We start from the raw sequence: 17,879 nt of genomic DNA, 5'->3' as shown, positions 1-17,879 counted from the left end.
TATATATATATGTTACTGTGAAAGACCGATATCTGGTGAATGTCAACATTCTCCGACGAATGTCAGCATTTACACAGTCATTTTGTGTCTGTACGAAATGTTTGCTAAATATCATTATTTCTCACTTACACCAGCAAATGTCGACATTCAGCATGATTGATGGTGAATGTTAAATAAAAATATTTTTATTATGTTAAGACAAAAATGCAACTTTTTAATATGTCAAAATAGGAGAAAGCTTAAGTAACAGCACATGTATCATTCATAAACTGTTGAACTTAAAACGAACAGTACAGTCTAAATTATTAAAGAAAATAATATCAATAATAAACTTGCACATAAATTATGTGATTAACATTGTACAATCTTATTTATTGCAACAACTTAAACTGTTATGGCACTTTGAATTGCACAAGAGTCCCTTGCTTTTACAACTACATTTATTTGTGGAACACTTCTTTTTGCAATGACAGCGTGTATAGCCTTACCCTCCACTTTTCGAATTAGCTGCAGCTGCCTCTCTCGGCAATATTTCTTGAGAAGAAATCTCATCTACGGAAAGTAACTTTTCTTTACAAATTATGAACTGATTACGGGTATAGAGCTGCTTGAGGGTACCATTTTTGTTTGCTAATTTATAAAAGTCAGAGTCTTCTATTCCAACAACTTCCACTAACACATTTCGGACATCTGTACGGCCACGGTCGACATCAGGGACTTTCATTCATACGGTATCACCAATTTGAGCAGAAGGAAATTTTATTTTTGAGGTTCATAACATTTTTGTTGCTTGCAGTAGAAGATTCTCTTTCGCGGCTGCTATATTTATAGAAATAACTTTGTGTTGTTCTGTCAGGGCTTGATATGAAGATGTGGTAGATTGCAGCTCCTCTTCAATATTTTCCTTTGGAATAAGGTATTCATTATGGCTACTGCTCAGATTTTCTTCAAAAGTATTAACAATTTCTTTGAGTTGTTCTTCGGTTTCAATATTTGCAATTTGTTCGCCAGGCAAAGATGACGATGCTATGCATCTTTTTGGTTTAACGCCAAACTTGGCTTCATAAGGACTTTGACGTATTCCTTCGTAATATGTAGTGTTCTTGGCAAATTGTACAAAGGGCAAACCATCTGACCATTTATTTGTATCGTTATCGTTCATCCATACAGTTAACATATTCTGTATATCCCAATTGGCCCTTTCAACTGAGCGTTGTGTTTGACTATGACAAGGCTTTCCATGATATTAACATCTTTCCATATAGTGCATAGTTCGAATATGACTTGATTACAGAATTCCCTATCATTATCTGAATGCAATATAGCTGGGGCACCAAATGTTAAAACTATTTGAAGAAAGTGATATGCTACTTCTTCAGCTGTCTTTTTTAAAGGTTGTAACTGGGAAACTTCATTAAATGTTTTTGATATACTATTATGAACTTGTAATCGTTATCCCTGTGTGACTGTAGGTCTATCAGATTGACTTGACAGCTTGAGTTTAACTCTGAACTGACCATTGGTTTTACATCATTACTTTTTTTAGGTGCACTATGTTTCATTTGACATTTGTTTACATAAATTTAAATACAACATTGCAACTTCATATGTAATATTTTTGTATTTAAGTTGCAATTCTTTAAGCATACGTGTTGTTCCTCCGTGACCTGTTCTGCTGTGAGTTTCAGATAGTATACTGAACAATTCATCATTAGTAACATAATACAGTATATTCATTTCTTCTGGTTTTAATGGTACAATTAACTTCTCTTCATCATTAATTTTTAAAACGTCAAAAGGTTTTAATCGTCTGTAATCCAAAGGTTTACTGCATTTAGTTTTAGCAGAGTGTTCGAGAGTATAACAAATAGATGCCATGTGACCTCAATCGCGGTGAGAGAGAAGAAACAATTTGGTGTTTTTGTTGCTTCTCTCTGGCTATGTCTTTTCAGCTTGTCATTTCAATATCCACTAGAGCTTATCTGTGCTTGTCAACATATACCAGTGATGGTTTGAATGTATAATAATATAACTAAATATTCGGTCTTTCACTGATGTATTTGGTATGTGTTGACATTCACCAGAGACTATTGACATTCTCTAATTTTGGTCTTTCATAGTGTATATATAAATGATACTTTTAGAACACATTCAATTTAATGGACTTTTAGCAATAGCAAACCACATTTTCCTTCCAAATAGTCTGTTAAATCAAGGGCCTACTGTATTTCTGTTTCAAGTGCAATATCTTATTACTTCCTCAACATAAAAATTTAAATTTTGATGATAATTTTTATGTCTTTTATTTTTTTCAATGTTTTAATTTAAGTTCTTATTGACATTTTTATATCTCTTGTGTTTTTAAGCATTTGAAATATCAGATAAAAATTAGTAATTTTTAAATTACTTTTAATAATTTTAAAATTGGTAATTTAGATATAATAGTAATTTTTTATTATGTATAGTGTGTTTTATTTTAAGAAAAATGAAATATTTCAGTATGATTTGAGATGATAATTTATAATATTATTATTAATTACAGTATTTTATTTTTGTGATTTTAATTTCTTAAATTTTTCTTTTTTTATATATATATAGGTGCAATTAAAGTTGAAATTTCAAATCGTCGTGGAGAACCAATTAGTAAATTACCAGGATCTAGTCAGAAGAAGCTTTTAGTAGAATTAAAGATAATTTGGCATTGTAATAATAACTTTTTTATATTATTTCATTACACAAATTATAAAATAAGTTATTTTCACTAATGAAATTTATAAATTTCTATACAGTTGCTTCTTATTTAAGAATTTTAATTAGTTATAATGGCTTTTTCTTTAATGAAATTTATTGTTAGTCAAATATTGTCCTTGTATATGTCAAATATTTGCTCATTTGTAATCAATAACTTTTTGCATGTAGTAGATTGTCACAATATTTTACTACACTATTATTATAGTAAGAAACAATATAGTATAATAGTTTGTGATAAAATGAAATCTAGTAATTGCAAAATAGATTAATTACTTTTTCATTTTTATTATTGTATTTTTTGCTACATTACATTTCATTTAAGCAAAATCCTCATTTTCAACAGCTTATCAATAAAAAATAATTTCAATTTTGGTTACTAATTACTTTTCTGGTTGTTATATATAACAGAGGGAAAGAATGGTGATCAGTCAAAATTTAACCTTCAAGATTTTTTTTTTGGACTTGGGTCCTTGAAAAGTCAAGAAATTCAGAAAAAAAGTAGGGGTTTTTCTACATATCTGGATGTTAGCGTGTATGTGTATGGGGGCACAATTTTGTTCATTCACTTTGAAGCTTAATAACTTCTGTGCCTTTTGTTGAAAATTTTTGACATTTTGCAGGTAGGTTTGTATATTAGAGGATTGATGATATTAAATTTTGGTGGTTAAAGATTAAGGAGGATGAGAAGATAGAAGGGTCACTTGTCATATCTTGAGAGAAGTCAGACTGAATGAACATTTTATTCATTATTAGCATTAACAATTTTATAAATCACATCTTCCACTATTTTCAACAAAACAGTTCAATAAAAATTTAATGAAATGAATGTTTTTGGTCACATTAAGTGTCCTGTTTCAGATTTTAACAGTCTGAAATTGAACATCTAAATAGAATACAAATTTGGAAGATTGCCAATGTTCTTATGATATCATTATTTTTATAGTATATTTTCTATGTATCTTAATCTGAATAAAGAAATTGATATTGCAAGTAAAGAAATTTTTTTACAAAAGTGGTTAAAATAGCTAAATAAATATAATAGAATATATAAAATAAGAATGGAGTAAATATGTGTACAGTCAAACCTGTTTTTATGCGGTGTTTTTTGTGCGATTTTTTATTTGTGCGGTATAGTTGGCGACTAGTCTCGTGCGATTTGTCATGTCTCACGTTGACTTATTATAGCTAAATAAACTTATTATAGCATAAATGAACTTATTATAGTAATATTATTGCATGAATATGCGAAAAATAAAATAATTTATTTTTTAAGTCAACAAAACACCACCTGGACAAAAATATGTAAAACAGACGATAGACGAGATGATGCAGTCAAGTGCTGACATCTGTTGTCAATAAATTCTATTTCGTACGGTTTTGAGTTATTTTCTATGTGAGACTTTTTTTATGCGGTCCCTATTGACTGTATAAAAAAAATATTTTTTTAATTGTGTTGCGAAAAGTATTTTTTATAGCCACTCGTGAAGTTTCATGCGATATTTTTTTTTATGTGGTCCTTATCCACTGCATAAAAACAGGTTTGACTGTATATTACTTTATTCTTAATTAGAATAAAGTATTAAGGAAGGTGCGACTTAGTAGGTTCCAGCTAACCATTTAGAGAATTATTAAGAACTTTTTTATAAAATTCATCTCTACCCTCAAAATTAAGTTATTTTCCTATTTTATAATAAATGATGATATAAAAAGTTTTTAAAGTAAAATTTCATAACAGATGACACCACACACAATTTTAACTTTTGCTAGGAAAGTTACACAACTTGTTGCTGGATTTTTTTTGTAGTATATGTAATATTCTAGAGAACCTCAGTTTGTGGAAGATTTTGATTTTTGAGAATTTTTCATGAATGTTTCTAATTTATTTTGTGCTATTTCTTTGTAAAAATTTAAATATTCTAAATTACTCTTTTAAATTTAATCAAAGAAATCAGTAATCTACTTAATAAAAATAATTTATAATTAACCTGTCCTGTATTATTCCCAACAATTCTCAGAGTCGTGACTTTTAACCTTGACTGGTTGACCCGAGATAGCTCGTTACAGTATCAGTACATTTTTGGAACTAGATGTTGCTAGTTGTTATAATTTTCAGGTTAAAACTAACTTTCAAAATATAATTTTTTTCTGTTTTTATATTTATTAATATATCTATTTTGTTTGTGAAAAATAAAAATTAATTTCAGATGATAAAATAGCCATGATTACTTTTTTAAAAATGTGTAATTTTCATTAGGCTTAACATCAACAAAATTCAACATGGTGTCACAGGCAACAGAGAAGAATTTCATCATCGGATAGGTTAATGATCTACTTATTAGCAGTAAAATGAAATGTGTTTTATTTCAAACCAATATGGAGAAATGCATAAAATTACAAAGAACTAGTTTATCTTTTTAGAAAAAATTTCTCAAATGGAATATTTATTTTTAAAGTTTAAATGTAAATAAACCATTACTATAGTATTTTCTAGAGCACTGATATAATATGTCTGATGGTTATTTTAATGTACCAGGCAAATAGTCTGAAACCTTCATGCATAACATATTCATTTTCTAGCTTATTTCACAAATTTAGAGGATTTCTTCAGTAAAGTTTCTACTGCAGACTAATCTTTAAAGATTTAAAGTTTACTATTTCTCTTTCTCTCTCTTTTACTTTCCTGGCTGTTATGTATACATAACAAGGGAAAGTATTGGAACTGTGTCAAATTTGACCCTCAGAGTTTTTTGCAAATCTTCATGTTTTGAGACGTTCTGAATCCAAAAATGGCAAAAAAATTCCATGAATGTGTGCATGTGTTGGAGTCTTGCTTAATATCTCAGGATAAGGTAAAGATTAAGTAACGAAATTTGGCATTGTGTCTTGTATATAAGTGGCATTGATACTATTAAATTTTGGTGGTTGAAGATCAGGGTGGGGAGATACAGGAGGTTGTGTGTATCTCCAGTCGAGTCAGATTTAATGACGATTTTACTCATTATTAACATTTATACTTTTTTTTTTTTTTTTTTAAACTTATCCCTACCCTCAAAATTAAGCCTTTTGCCATTTTATAGTAATTAAAATTATAAAAGTTTTTTCTAAACAAGATCTCATAATAGCTGGAAAAGTTATGCAACTCATTGCTGGATTTTTTGAAAACTTAAATTGTTTTTAAAATTAAATAAATATTTTAAATAACTTTGTTTGATATTTTACATACAATAATTTTTGTGATACTTTGAAATGAAATATTAATATTTACTTTATTTAACCATTCACAATTACTGTTTTGAAATTACAGTTAGAAAATTATCTTGAAAAACCACTACTAAGGAGCTGCAGGCCTCAGAGTCACTTACTTTTCTCACTTGTACTCACTCTTTTGAAGTATCCTCACTTTTCTCATCTTTTAGGTCATTTTCTCACTTTTATCACTTTTTTGGTCATTTCCACATGCTTAATTAAGATGTGGGACCAATCAAAAATAATTTTAAAGCCACATTATCGGACTATCGGACTCGAATTTTCTGGAAGAAAACACTCGGTCCGTAGCGGGACTCAAAATCGCAACTTCCACTTAGTGTTGTTAGGTTATAGGGAACAAAAATTCCTTTCACATATGTAAAAAGTCTTTCATGCACTTAAAAAAAATCTCTCTCATTACAAATTCAGAAGCCAATATTGAGTAAAATTATGTACTCATGCCATATTGTCATTATTAGCCAAAATCTAGTTCTTCAGAGTTGAATTTCTATCTATGGGGATTAAAAATAAGTATTTTAAGCATTCCTATGCTTTTGGTTGTTTTCTAAGAAAATCCCTTTGTAGGGGAAAACACACCATGCGGAGGAATTAATTTCTCAAGCTGACAACACTGCTACCGCTTCTAAATTTAAAGTATATTATAATTATTAAAATGAACACCAGATCGTGGTGTAACCCAAGGTCCTGAGCGTAACTTTTTACCTCTAGACAAATTTCATTTCTGATTATTTAATTATTCTTGTTATAGTCCAATAATTTGGCAGATCATTTGGTTTTAATTAAGAATTGGGTTATGGAGTTGTCATTTACAAGAATATTTTTACTTTATTTATCTTTAAATAATTTCATAAATGTGAGTTAAATAGAATAAAGTTATTTTAATGATTTCATAGCATATTGTTAACATTTAATCACATTTATATATTCCTAAATGTATGTTTAAATTGACTACAAGTATAAGTATTCCATGTAGTAAGTATTATTTTCATAAAATGTGTGATTACTTTATTTGTGAAATATCCATTTTTTTAATCTCTTCTCCTATGCCAATTATAAGTGTGCATTAATTGAGAGTAAAAAAGTAAATAAAAATGTAAATTCATATTTACTAGTGATGTAACGAATAGCATATTTGGCTCAGGCCAAATATCGAATGTTTGGCCAGGAGCGTGGCCGAGTGGCCGAATATTCGGCCAAACTATTCGGCTTGATTAATGCACGTACGAAAATTGGCATGCAAACTGTATTATGGCAAGGATTGTGCACCCTGCTCTCTATTGGCCTGCTGTCACTACAATTTTTTTTTTCCAGTAGGTCTAAATTATTTTAATTAATTAATTAAATTATAATTATTAAAGTTAATATGAGATGGAATCTAACGTATACTTCTAGTGCGAAATTGGTTTATAATTTATGTAATAGCCATAAATAGTCCGATATGATTCGGCAGTTGTTGGTATTTAGATGTAAGTTATAACGTATAAGTTATTTTATTTGCAATTGATCTTTTTAACTCTTTAATTAAGCACTAAAATTTTATTTTACCACGTATTTGTAGACTGAATAGTACCCTAAGGATATATACTTTAGTGGGGACATATGGTTTGGTTTGTCCTCAGTTGTGGAACAGTTCAAATATATTATTGGGGGTTTCTATTTGTGAAGTTTTGTGATATTTTGTTGCTATTGTTTTTGTCAATATTTTTAAAATTAACATGATTTCAAATGTTATCTTTTGTATATAATGAGAAATACTCATTTTTTGCTTTATATATAAAATAAATTATATATTAGTTACTCATCTTCTAGAAATAGATAAATTATTCTTTCATTAAATACGATAAGTTTCAATAAAACTTTTCGTAAATCATTTTAAAATATCGTTAAAAATATTAAAATATACACGAATACGAATATAACATAATTAACTAAACAATAACGTTAATGCCCAATACATTTTAACCTACACGCCATCAATGCCATAAGATATCAGGCTAGATAAAGGCTATAATAATATTTAATTACGAAATAATTTAATACTAGAGTTAGATGCTATTTCTTACTAACCTTAATAATGATAATTTAATGTTCAGCATTAATAAAAGTTACCAAAATGATTGATTTACTGTGTTTTTGTTATTTCTTACTCCTGTTTTTAGGTATTCGGTTTTTGGTCGAATCGTGATTAAATATTTGGTATTCGGCTGAATAGTGAAAAGTAGGCCGAATACAGAGTAGTAACTGAATATTCATTACATCACTAATATTTACACATCGAATCTTTTAATTTTATTTTTATTTTTGGTAAATTTTAAATGTTGTAAAAAGTAAAACATGTGATTGCTTGCGTGAAAATTTTTCATATGCTTCCCGTAAGGTTAACAATGCTGTAGTGATGTTGCTTTTTATTCATCTGCAGGAAGAAGTTCCTTGTTATTTATGAAATCATTAATAAAACATTATTTTACTTATATTATTTGAAATCTATTTATTTCAAATTTATTAATTTATTTTAAAATTAATATTTATGCATCTCGAAGCATTAAAAAATAAACAGTTTCTGATCATGATAGATGTCCCAGTGTAGCCAAATTAGTGAATTCAGCATTGACCCTCTCTCATGGCAAATCTGATGTCGAACAGGAATTTTCAATTTCACACCAGGCACTTCCTGCTAGAGCATCAATGTTGGAAAGAGTGCTTAAACCAGAAAAAGTGAAATACATGGGACAGGCCAAGTTTTGTTAAAAGCAGCAAACAAAAAGAAACTGGAGAAGGCCATTAACAGCAAGAACATGAAAGAAGTACGGGTAGCACATGTAATGATTGTTAGTGTTAAGTGTTCAAAAGCAAGAGGAACCAAAACAGAAAGAAGCTGAAAACATCCAGAATAATCAGAATCATCATTTTTCATTACTGATTATTTACAGATGTCAAAGACTTTTTAAGTATTCATGGTTTACTGGAAATACAGTAGCGCCTTGTGATATGGATTGTAACTATATGTGTATAGTTACGATTTTATTACCGTATTTTACGGACTATAAGACGCACTTTTTTCTTCAAAAAATTGCCTCCAAAATTCAGGTGCGTCTTATAGTTTGTAGCATCTTATAGGTATTTTTTTTTTTTTAAATTGCTTAAAAATTAAGGTGCGTCTTATAGTCCGTAAAATACTGTATATAGTACTTTATTTTACAATAAATTGCTTATTAAAAATTTGTATAATTTATGTTTCTCAATAAAAAGTTATAAATGCTGTAATTGAAAATTTAAAAAAAATAAATATGAACATATAATAGAACCATCAAAACTTATAAAATTACAAAGACTAAATATTCTCTAAAAAGCAAAATAAAGTTACTACTGTATAAAAACTTTCCTTTCAGAATTAAGAAATCTTTTCCTTAGCATTATGCAGTGAATTTGAAATATCACACCTTTATGTGAATTGATGCAATACCCTCAATTCACATAAAGATTGAAATTTCAAATTCAGGGAAACTTGTAAATGAAGAGACAGTACTTAAAACTAATAAATAAACAATATTTAATATCAAAAGGAAACAAATGACAATCGATATGTCCACCTGTTTTGCATATTTAGATCTTGACAAATCTATTGTTTCACTTTTAGTGGTAGATTCAAAGATGATGGTAGAAATAAAATACTGTATTTCGTTGCAAATAGAAATTCAGTGGCAATTGGTAATATAAAATTTATTGATGCGAGTGATTTTAAAATTTGGAGGTCCAAAAAAGTGCGATATATCCGAATTTGTGATATAACGAGTACCTACTGTGTATCACAGTATATACAGAACTTTTTAAAATGTATTTAACCATAACAGAATAAAAAGAACAAAACAAAAAAAAAAAACAACTTTTACTGCTATATTGCTGAGTTTTCCTTCCATGTTTTCACTTTGTTTTGTCACTATTGCACTCACTTTTTACTCACTATTTTTGTATTTCAACTCACTTTTCTCACTTTTTTGGAGGGAAAATGGCACTCTGAGGCCTGAGGAGCTGTCCATAACTTATGCAGATACAGATGGGTTGGTGTGATGATGCATTATAAGGGGATTGGGTGTGTTTACAAAAACATTATGTAATGCTAAGGTCTCAATCCTTGTGTAACAGAATGATTATAATAAGGTAACATTCAGTATCTTTGCTGTGTATTTCCTTAAGGGGAATGATCAAGGATGTGCATTATATAATTTGTGGGTGGGTATCTCTGACACCATTATGGAGTGTTACAGGGTGAGGGATGTTAGTTGAAGAGTATAAAAACAGTTTTATGTAATTTATGGACAATTCCTAATAAAATCACTTGAGTTTGCTGGTTAGACTGAAACTTTCACAAGACATTGCCTTAGTGAACAAGTTTATCATCATCATACTAGATTGATGTTATCTGTTTGCTAATTATTTACAGGTATCTGTTACTAATTAATTTGTTTTAAATGTAAATCTTACAGGAAATAATTTATTAAAATAAACATTCTCTGAATATTTATAAAATGAGAAGTAACTGTATTGTTAATTTAATGATATTTTTACTATAATAAAAACTTTTGGATAGTATTATGAGAATTAGAATGAAGATATTTTATTCATATTTTGTATGTTGAAAAATATTTTGTGTATTATATGCTAACTTAAAGATATTTAATTTTTTTTAAACTTTTTAAAAATAATACTAAATGATTGCAAAAATATCTTGACTTTAGCAAATAATCTATAATAATAAGCGATTATATTGTTTACTTTGAGAATTGTGCTAATCTTCCGTTTTCATATAATGCATATCAAACAAGATCATGTCTTTTAAATAGGTGTGGTCCAATTAATAGGTTAAATAATGATTATTTATGAAATGAGAAATAAAAAATGACTATTCATCATCATCATCAATCTATGATAATTCTTTATTAATTGTATTTTCTTCAGAATTAGCACAAGGTTGCTGTTGAGAACAAATCATGCAGGAACTCTTTTTGATGGAAAAAATAGGTTTATTTTCTATAATTTAAAAGGATATGCATTTCAGGCTTAATGCCCCTCTTCAATCCTATTTTATTAAATACATCAGCAAAACATTATATTAGAAATTACAGAATGTATTAAATTATATTTAACATACACATACAAAAGTTTTCTCAAAAACTATAATTACCTAAAAAATATAATAGTGACAGCTGGAATAACTAATTATTAAAATCTGTGGGTAAAATAAGTAAAACTGAAAAAATTTATTTTAAGAAATAAGTAAATAAATAAATGTAGTAAAATATTATTAAAATAATAAGATAGTATACCTGTAGAAATAAAATTATTTTTGTTAAATTGTATAAAACCATGGGCTAATATAAGTAAAACTGAAATATATTAAAAAGTAAAAATTAAAAAAAATAAAATAAAATTTAAAAATAATAAGAGGGTATACCTGTAAAAGTAAATATAATTTTGTTACAATGTATAAAAAGTTTTTTGATTAAAATGCAAAAAATGTTAAAACCAATTAAAACTGGTTAAAAATAAGATTTAAGAGCATTTACTGTATGTTTATCAGAATGTCTGATATTTTGTATGATACAGTGAATTAAAATGGAATGGGGGAGGAAGAACATCTTAAAATGGACTCTTCTATTTTGGTAGTAATGGCTGCCAGATTTCACTGATGAGAAAGCCAGTGTTTAAATTCATTCTGTGAATTTTGTTTGTTAAATAATAATTTGATTTACAGCTTCACTTATACATGTCAGCCAAAATACTATTACATAGTAGAATGTTAAAAATTTGAATAAGAGAACATATAAGGACTGTGAAGTATGATTACACCAACTCAGCAGTCACCATACACTGCAATTATGCAGGATGTAAGATCTCACTTGACAGTGTCAAAATTCTTAAAAAAGAAAAAATATTATTCAAAGAAAATTTTTTGAAATAATTGAAATTCATCGAATCACCACTTTACAGTTACCACTTTTTGTAGAAGGTTTGAAATAAAATTGATTGTTTCATTCATTTATATATCCAAGGCAATCAAAATGGAGACATATGAAACTTTTATAAAATGTTGGAAGAAAACTCATTGAGTTGTTTTTTATAGTGCTGTTGGTTTGTTTTTTATGCATCTTATTCCTCTAGAAAAATATTTTTGTAATATAAAATAATTTGATTGTAACTTATATTACCTTTGTGTGCATGCATGTATATGTGTGTATATATATAGTTATCTATCTTTCGTATTAATATAAATAAATGAATTTTTTCAGCACCTTCTGGAGATAATATGGTTGCACATTATCAATGTCATCATGCAAAAAATTGGCCATATTGGTTTCGTAAAATGGGTAAGATTAATATTTAACTTCTGTTTAATGTTAATGTTTTATTGATAATAATTTTTAATAATATAATTTATAGAATTTTATTTTTAATTTGCAAATATGTGACAGTTAAGTAACAATAACAGTTTATTCTTTTTTAATTTACAATAGCAATGAACTTTACAGTACAATATAAAACTGAAAAAAAATACCATATTACTTTATTCTAAGATGGGTTTGAAATTGAACTTCAAGATTTTTTGTTTATGGAGGGAGAAATGTTATAATAATTTTATTAAGTTGCAAGCTAGAAAAACAATACTAATGCCATAAGTAGGTAATATTTATAAGCTCATATCCATACTCTTCTGCATATACAATAATTGTTTGTTTTAATGCTGCATCATGATAATGTCTTATTAAAATTAGCATTTTAACTCATTAAAAAAAAGAGTTTAAATTAAATGCTTGCTATCTGCAAAGGTCACCTGAACTGACATAACTGTTGAGCATTACATCCAAAAGCATCTTTTATTAGTGTATAGTATGATCTACTCACAATGACTGCTGGTATTGCTTTAGACTGTGATGCCATTGATTCTAAGACTCTCTCTACTTAGAATAGATTTCTAGAATCAAAGAAATACAGTACATTCATATAAATTATTTTTAAGCATATGGAGACGTACAGAATAGAAAGACATTTGAATTTCAATTTGCATATTCTACTTAACATTCTAATTTTTTAAAATGAAATATTAAAGCTGTCAAAAGTTTATTTAAACTAATTATTATATTTTTAATAAAAATAGCAAGAAGAAACTTTTTCAATAGTTTCATAGAATTTCAGTACAAAATTGTTGAGAGATCAACTGCATGTTAAGCCTTACAATAATTTTCTAGTACATTGATTGTAGGTTGTACAGTTAGTAGCAAAACCAGAAGCAATTTGACCTAAGAATTTCATTTTGAATCCTACAGGAAATTACTTCAGAAGTCTGATCTCTTCCTAGAAGGATAACAGACTTCTAAAGGACAGCTGGCAGACATTAGCCGGACTCAAAAAATTAGAACCCAGATGAGCAAGTCTTCCAAACAAAAGCCTGCACAGACAAATATGATAAAAGGCTGAGGAGGAGGAGAGTTTGTTAGCATAAATGATTATGAAAGTATTAATTTTCTATTGGCCATTAATATACATCAAACCCAAACTTATCATGACAACCACAATTATTATGAAAATAACCAAAAGCAAATATAATTATTGCTAAAAACAAGAAAATCTATAGTTTGCATAAAAATACAAGTTAGACAAAAATACCATACTCTATTTTAACTCAGTAGCTTTTCTCCACTGTATTAAATGATTTGAAATAGTCCAATTTTTTACAACTTTAACAAGTATTTAAAAATAACTAAGAGCTCAATTGAGCTTTTAGTCTGTTAATTGATTAAATAGTAGTAAATAACCATATCAGCCTGCTGGCCTTATTGTTATAATTATCAGACTTATCAAACACCTTTCCGATTTCTTTAATTAACACTTAATATCCCGAAATGCATTTTGGCTTTGTTAATAGTCTTCTTCAGCTGGGTTACATATATATGTTTTAACAATATGGTGTTATAATTAAAATACCCATAAAAGAAGTTAATAAAATGAAATATAATAATAAAATAAATCGACATTTATATTACTATACAATCACTACATACAGCATTATAACAATGATTATTAAAGACATTTTAAGTTGTCTAAAACTTAAGATGTATGTACAAACAGTCAAATTTGTATCGAAAAACCAAATAAATGATAATTTAGGAAGAGAACATGAAAAGTCGTGGTGGTCATATATAAATTTTAAAACATAGATAACATGTCTCTAAATAGTCATGTAATAGGATGATGTTTTGAGTGAACTTGCCAAACATTTTAGTCAACTTAAAATGTTTGTAACCTTTAATGTTGTTTCATACCTTATTTTATAGTTAACATTATTATGTTGATTGTATTATTCTCATAATAGTTATAGTATATAAATAGAAAGTGTAAATACATTTGACTGATGTAACAGGGGGTCAACAAACAGTATTGTATAAAGTATGATGGTTTTGGTTTTATGGTGTAGTGGACTTGAAAAAGAAAATAAAGAACACACCAAAATGAAAACACCATCAAGAACTGAATATCACTTAACAGTATATGTGAGGTATAGAATTAACTTTAAGTATAATTACAGTGTTTGGTAAATCAATGTCAATTTTATTAAGGTCTTTTATAATTATTCTTATAATCTTGTATGTAGTGATTGTTTAGTAATGTAAATATTGGTTTATTTGATTATTGTATTTTATTTCATTAACAACTTTTATGTGTATTTTAATTATAATACCATATTGTTGAAATATGTATATGTGTAACCCAGCTGAAGAGGGCTATTAACAAAGCCAAAATTCATTCCAGGATGTTAAGCATTAATTAAAGAAATCAGAAAGATGTTGGATAAGTCTGATAATTATATCAATAAGGCCAGCAGACTCATTTGGTTATTTACTACTATACGAAGAGCTGTTTCAGGCCCAATAAAGATCTATGAAGCATTCCTCTTACACTTGTGTTGCTGGCAATTCCCTCATGCTCTAGCTTACACAAGAAAAACTATTGTGGAAAGTTAGTTAAGTGAGACAAACAACATTTTCAGAAAAGTGCTGAAATGATCAAGAAGAGTTAAGAACCAAGTGCCTTCAAGGACATTTATTTAAAATAGTGCAAACATCAAATAATAGTATTAGCTATTATTTGATGTTTGCACTATTTTAAATAAATGTCCATGAAGGCACTTGGTAATACTTCTGCTTGAAACATGGTAGTGAGCTTGCTGAATGAGATATAGAATTTTCTACTTGAACATCCTCACAAATACCAGTACCAGCACTGCTATCAAGTTTGGATCCATCTGTAAAGCAGACTAAATTTTGTAGACGTAAGATTACTTTTTCCAGATGCCAATCAAGGCAAATAGGAAAGGAGCTCAAATAACTCAAATGTTACCTCAAATAACTTTGTACTAAAATTCATCAAAAAGATATTGTCTTTCAAAATGACCAAAAGGACATAATCTGAGAATAAACTGATGTTGGTTATACTGAAGCCTATAGAAGTTCCTTTTTGCATCAGCCTGAATAAAATTGTGAAAGGAAGGAAAGCCCAACAAAACTTCAAGAGAACCATCTAGAGTTATAGACATGGCTCCAGTAATAATGATGCTTGTGTTGAATATGTAATCTGACAGTTTTTGTGAAGCATTCTAGGCCACCAACTATAATAACCTTAATTATATTTGATTAATTAGAAAAAATTCATTCTGGTTTAAAATTATTGTCTTAAGAGAGTATAGGTTAACTTGGATCAAACAACTACAGTATAAATCCAAAATAGGACACTATGTTACATACTCCAGGATTTTGCAAGAGTACTGATGCTCAGCCAGAAGAGTATCTTTTGGTTGTGTTTAAGTACCAATGTTAGACACTAATGGCTGCATTCACCACCTCGAATTAAATTAAGATTTAAATTGCAAGTTTAGTTAAAATTGGTATCCACTATACATTAATTCCAGATTTAACTTTTAAATCTGAATTAACTTGCATGTTCAAGATGAGTTAATTTTTGAATTACAGATTAAGGCATGTACTATTTGAATTCTTCATAAAATGACATGGACATATTCAATTTTTTTGATGATTTTAAACTCACAAATTGAATATGAGAATGTTATTGTTTCTGTTTATCATAAATAATTTCATCATCGCACGATTTTCAGTTGAAAAATTTATACACTTTTTCTCTTCAATTTTTATTTGCTTTAGTTTTTAGTTTTTCAACAAAATAACAATTGTTTACTATTTGTTGTTATAATGGATGCTTTCAAGGGAACTCCAAAGAAGGAAATCACTGCACTATGATGACAAAGCATAAAGCTAGTCCAGAGAACAAGAACTAGACTCCAATATGATACATTTTATTCAATGTTACAATTTTAATAGCTAGTAGTGTAATTTTAAGGAAAGAGGATGGAATATATTCTAGTTTTTAAGTCTTCCTTATCTCCACATTGACTAAAGATCGGGCATCAATAATATATATTTCTAATTATATTTGACTGCTGAATTAGTGTTAGTTTTTCGCATAAATTAATATAAACAATTAGTTATTAATTTAATTATTATGCCTTTGTGTCCTTTATCTTAATTTAAACTTATGTTGTCTACTGGTACTTTATCAATTAACAGGGCTTATTATATTCGATTTATGGATGCAGAAATTAAGTCTTACAGTTCAGAAATAATATTGTTTATTTAATGTTTAAAAAGGTGTTTAAAAACCCAGAATTTGTAAGAATTTTATTGTATTATTGTCGGGAATTTTGATTTATAATTGTAACAAAAATTTATTTTTAAATTAATTGTAGAAAATGTCTTTTAAATGCCTACTGATAAGGGACAGACAGGTCTGAAACACAGTATTAAAATGTATGTGTACAGGTGAATTAAATAAACAATATTATTTCTGATCTGTAAGACTTAATTTTTGCATTCATAAATCCAGTATAATAAGTCCTGTTAATTGATAAAGTACCAGTAGACGACATAAGTTTAAATTATTTATTAAATTTAATTTTTAATTAATTATTAAAAGATGAAGATTTTTTTAAATATGTTTGCTTGTTTTTTTAAATTATATGTAGAATTATATTTTAATTATTATTATTATTATATATATGTGTGTATATTTTTTTGTAGAAACTGTTAAGAATTTAGGTCCACATACGTTAATTTTGCAAGCAATGCTAAATGAAGGTGAAACTGTTTTATGTTCTGGCAAAGAGTTACCATCTCATAAGATAAAATTTGTAGTAACAGGTGAGTTAAATTATTTAAAAGAATTTATAATGAACTTAATTATATTTGATTAATTAGAAAAAATCGTTCTGGTTTAAAAGTATTGTCTTAAGACTGGTTTACACAATATGACTACTGCTAACATTTCATAGTATCCAAAAACATGCAGACAAGATTTGTTGGCAATTTAGATGTTTATACATTCCACTGGAATACAATTTATGAGTTATTCTGAGCATATGTTAGATCATTAATTTCTCTCAAGAATGATGAGAATGCAATTTAACACATGATGTTGATCTCATCATTGATTGGTTCAATGATGCAACACTGAGTGAAAAATCTGACATGCTAGTGAAACAATTGTTACTTGTAGAACCAAGATTGCCAGTAAGTTGCAAGTTTGTTCAAATGAGGAAAATCTGCATGTATTTTGGTTTGAAGAATAAAATATTGATAATAGTAGTTACAAGTAGTATTGAAAGTGCTAAAAAAAATAATAATTTTTGATACATAGGTTATATTATTAGTAATATTTCGTTATATAGCTTAACATTGTTAAACATTCAAAATTATTTTATTTCTAATATGAGAGATTAAAAATTGCACAAAAAAATA

At 27.8% G+C, this 17,879-nt stretch overlaps 1 protein-coding gene and 1 long non-coding RNA gene across 2 annotated transcripts in view; one reads left to right on the top strand and one right to left on the bottom strand.

The window, feature by feature from the left end:
- LOC136988187 (structural maintenance of chromosomes flexible hinge domain-containing protein 1-like) overlaps positions 1 to 17,879 on the top strand; it is a 211,918-nt gene that overhangs the window by 75,885 nt on the left and 118,154 nt on the right. The window contains exons 17-19 of the mRNA XM_067286015.1: positions 2,599 to 2,703; positions 12,306 to 12,383; positions 17,163 to 17,282. Coding sequence (XP_067142116.1) covers positions 2,599 to 2,703; positions 12,306 to 12,383; positions 17,163 to 17,282 — 303 coding nt within the window. The remainder of the gene's footprint in view (positions 1 to 2,598; positions 2,704 to 12,305; positions 12,384 to 17,162; positions 17,283 to 17,879) is intronic.
- LOC136988176 (uncharacterized) lies at positions 476 to 1,223 on the bottom strand. The gene is made up of 2 exons (XR_010882727.1): positions 557 to 1,223; positions 476 to 513 (listed from the first exon to the last, which is right to left on the bottom strand). It is a non-coding gene; the product is annotated as an uncharacterized lncRNA (long non-coding RNA).

Source organism: Centruroides vittatus, unplaced genomic scaffold (genome assembly GCF_030686945.1).
Source record: "Centruroides vittatus isolate TY-2023 unplaced genomic scaffold, ASM3068694v2 scaffold_324, whole genome shotgun sequence".
Lineage (NCBI taxonomy): Eukaryota > Metazoa > Arthropoda > Arachnida > Scorpiones > Buthidae > Centruroides > Centruroides vittatus.
This window is presented reverse-complemented; position numbering and strand designations above follow the sequence as displayed.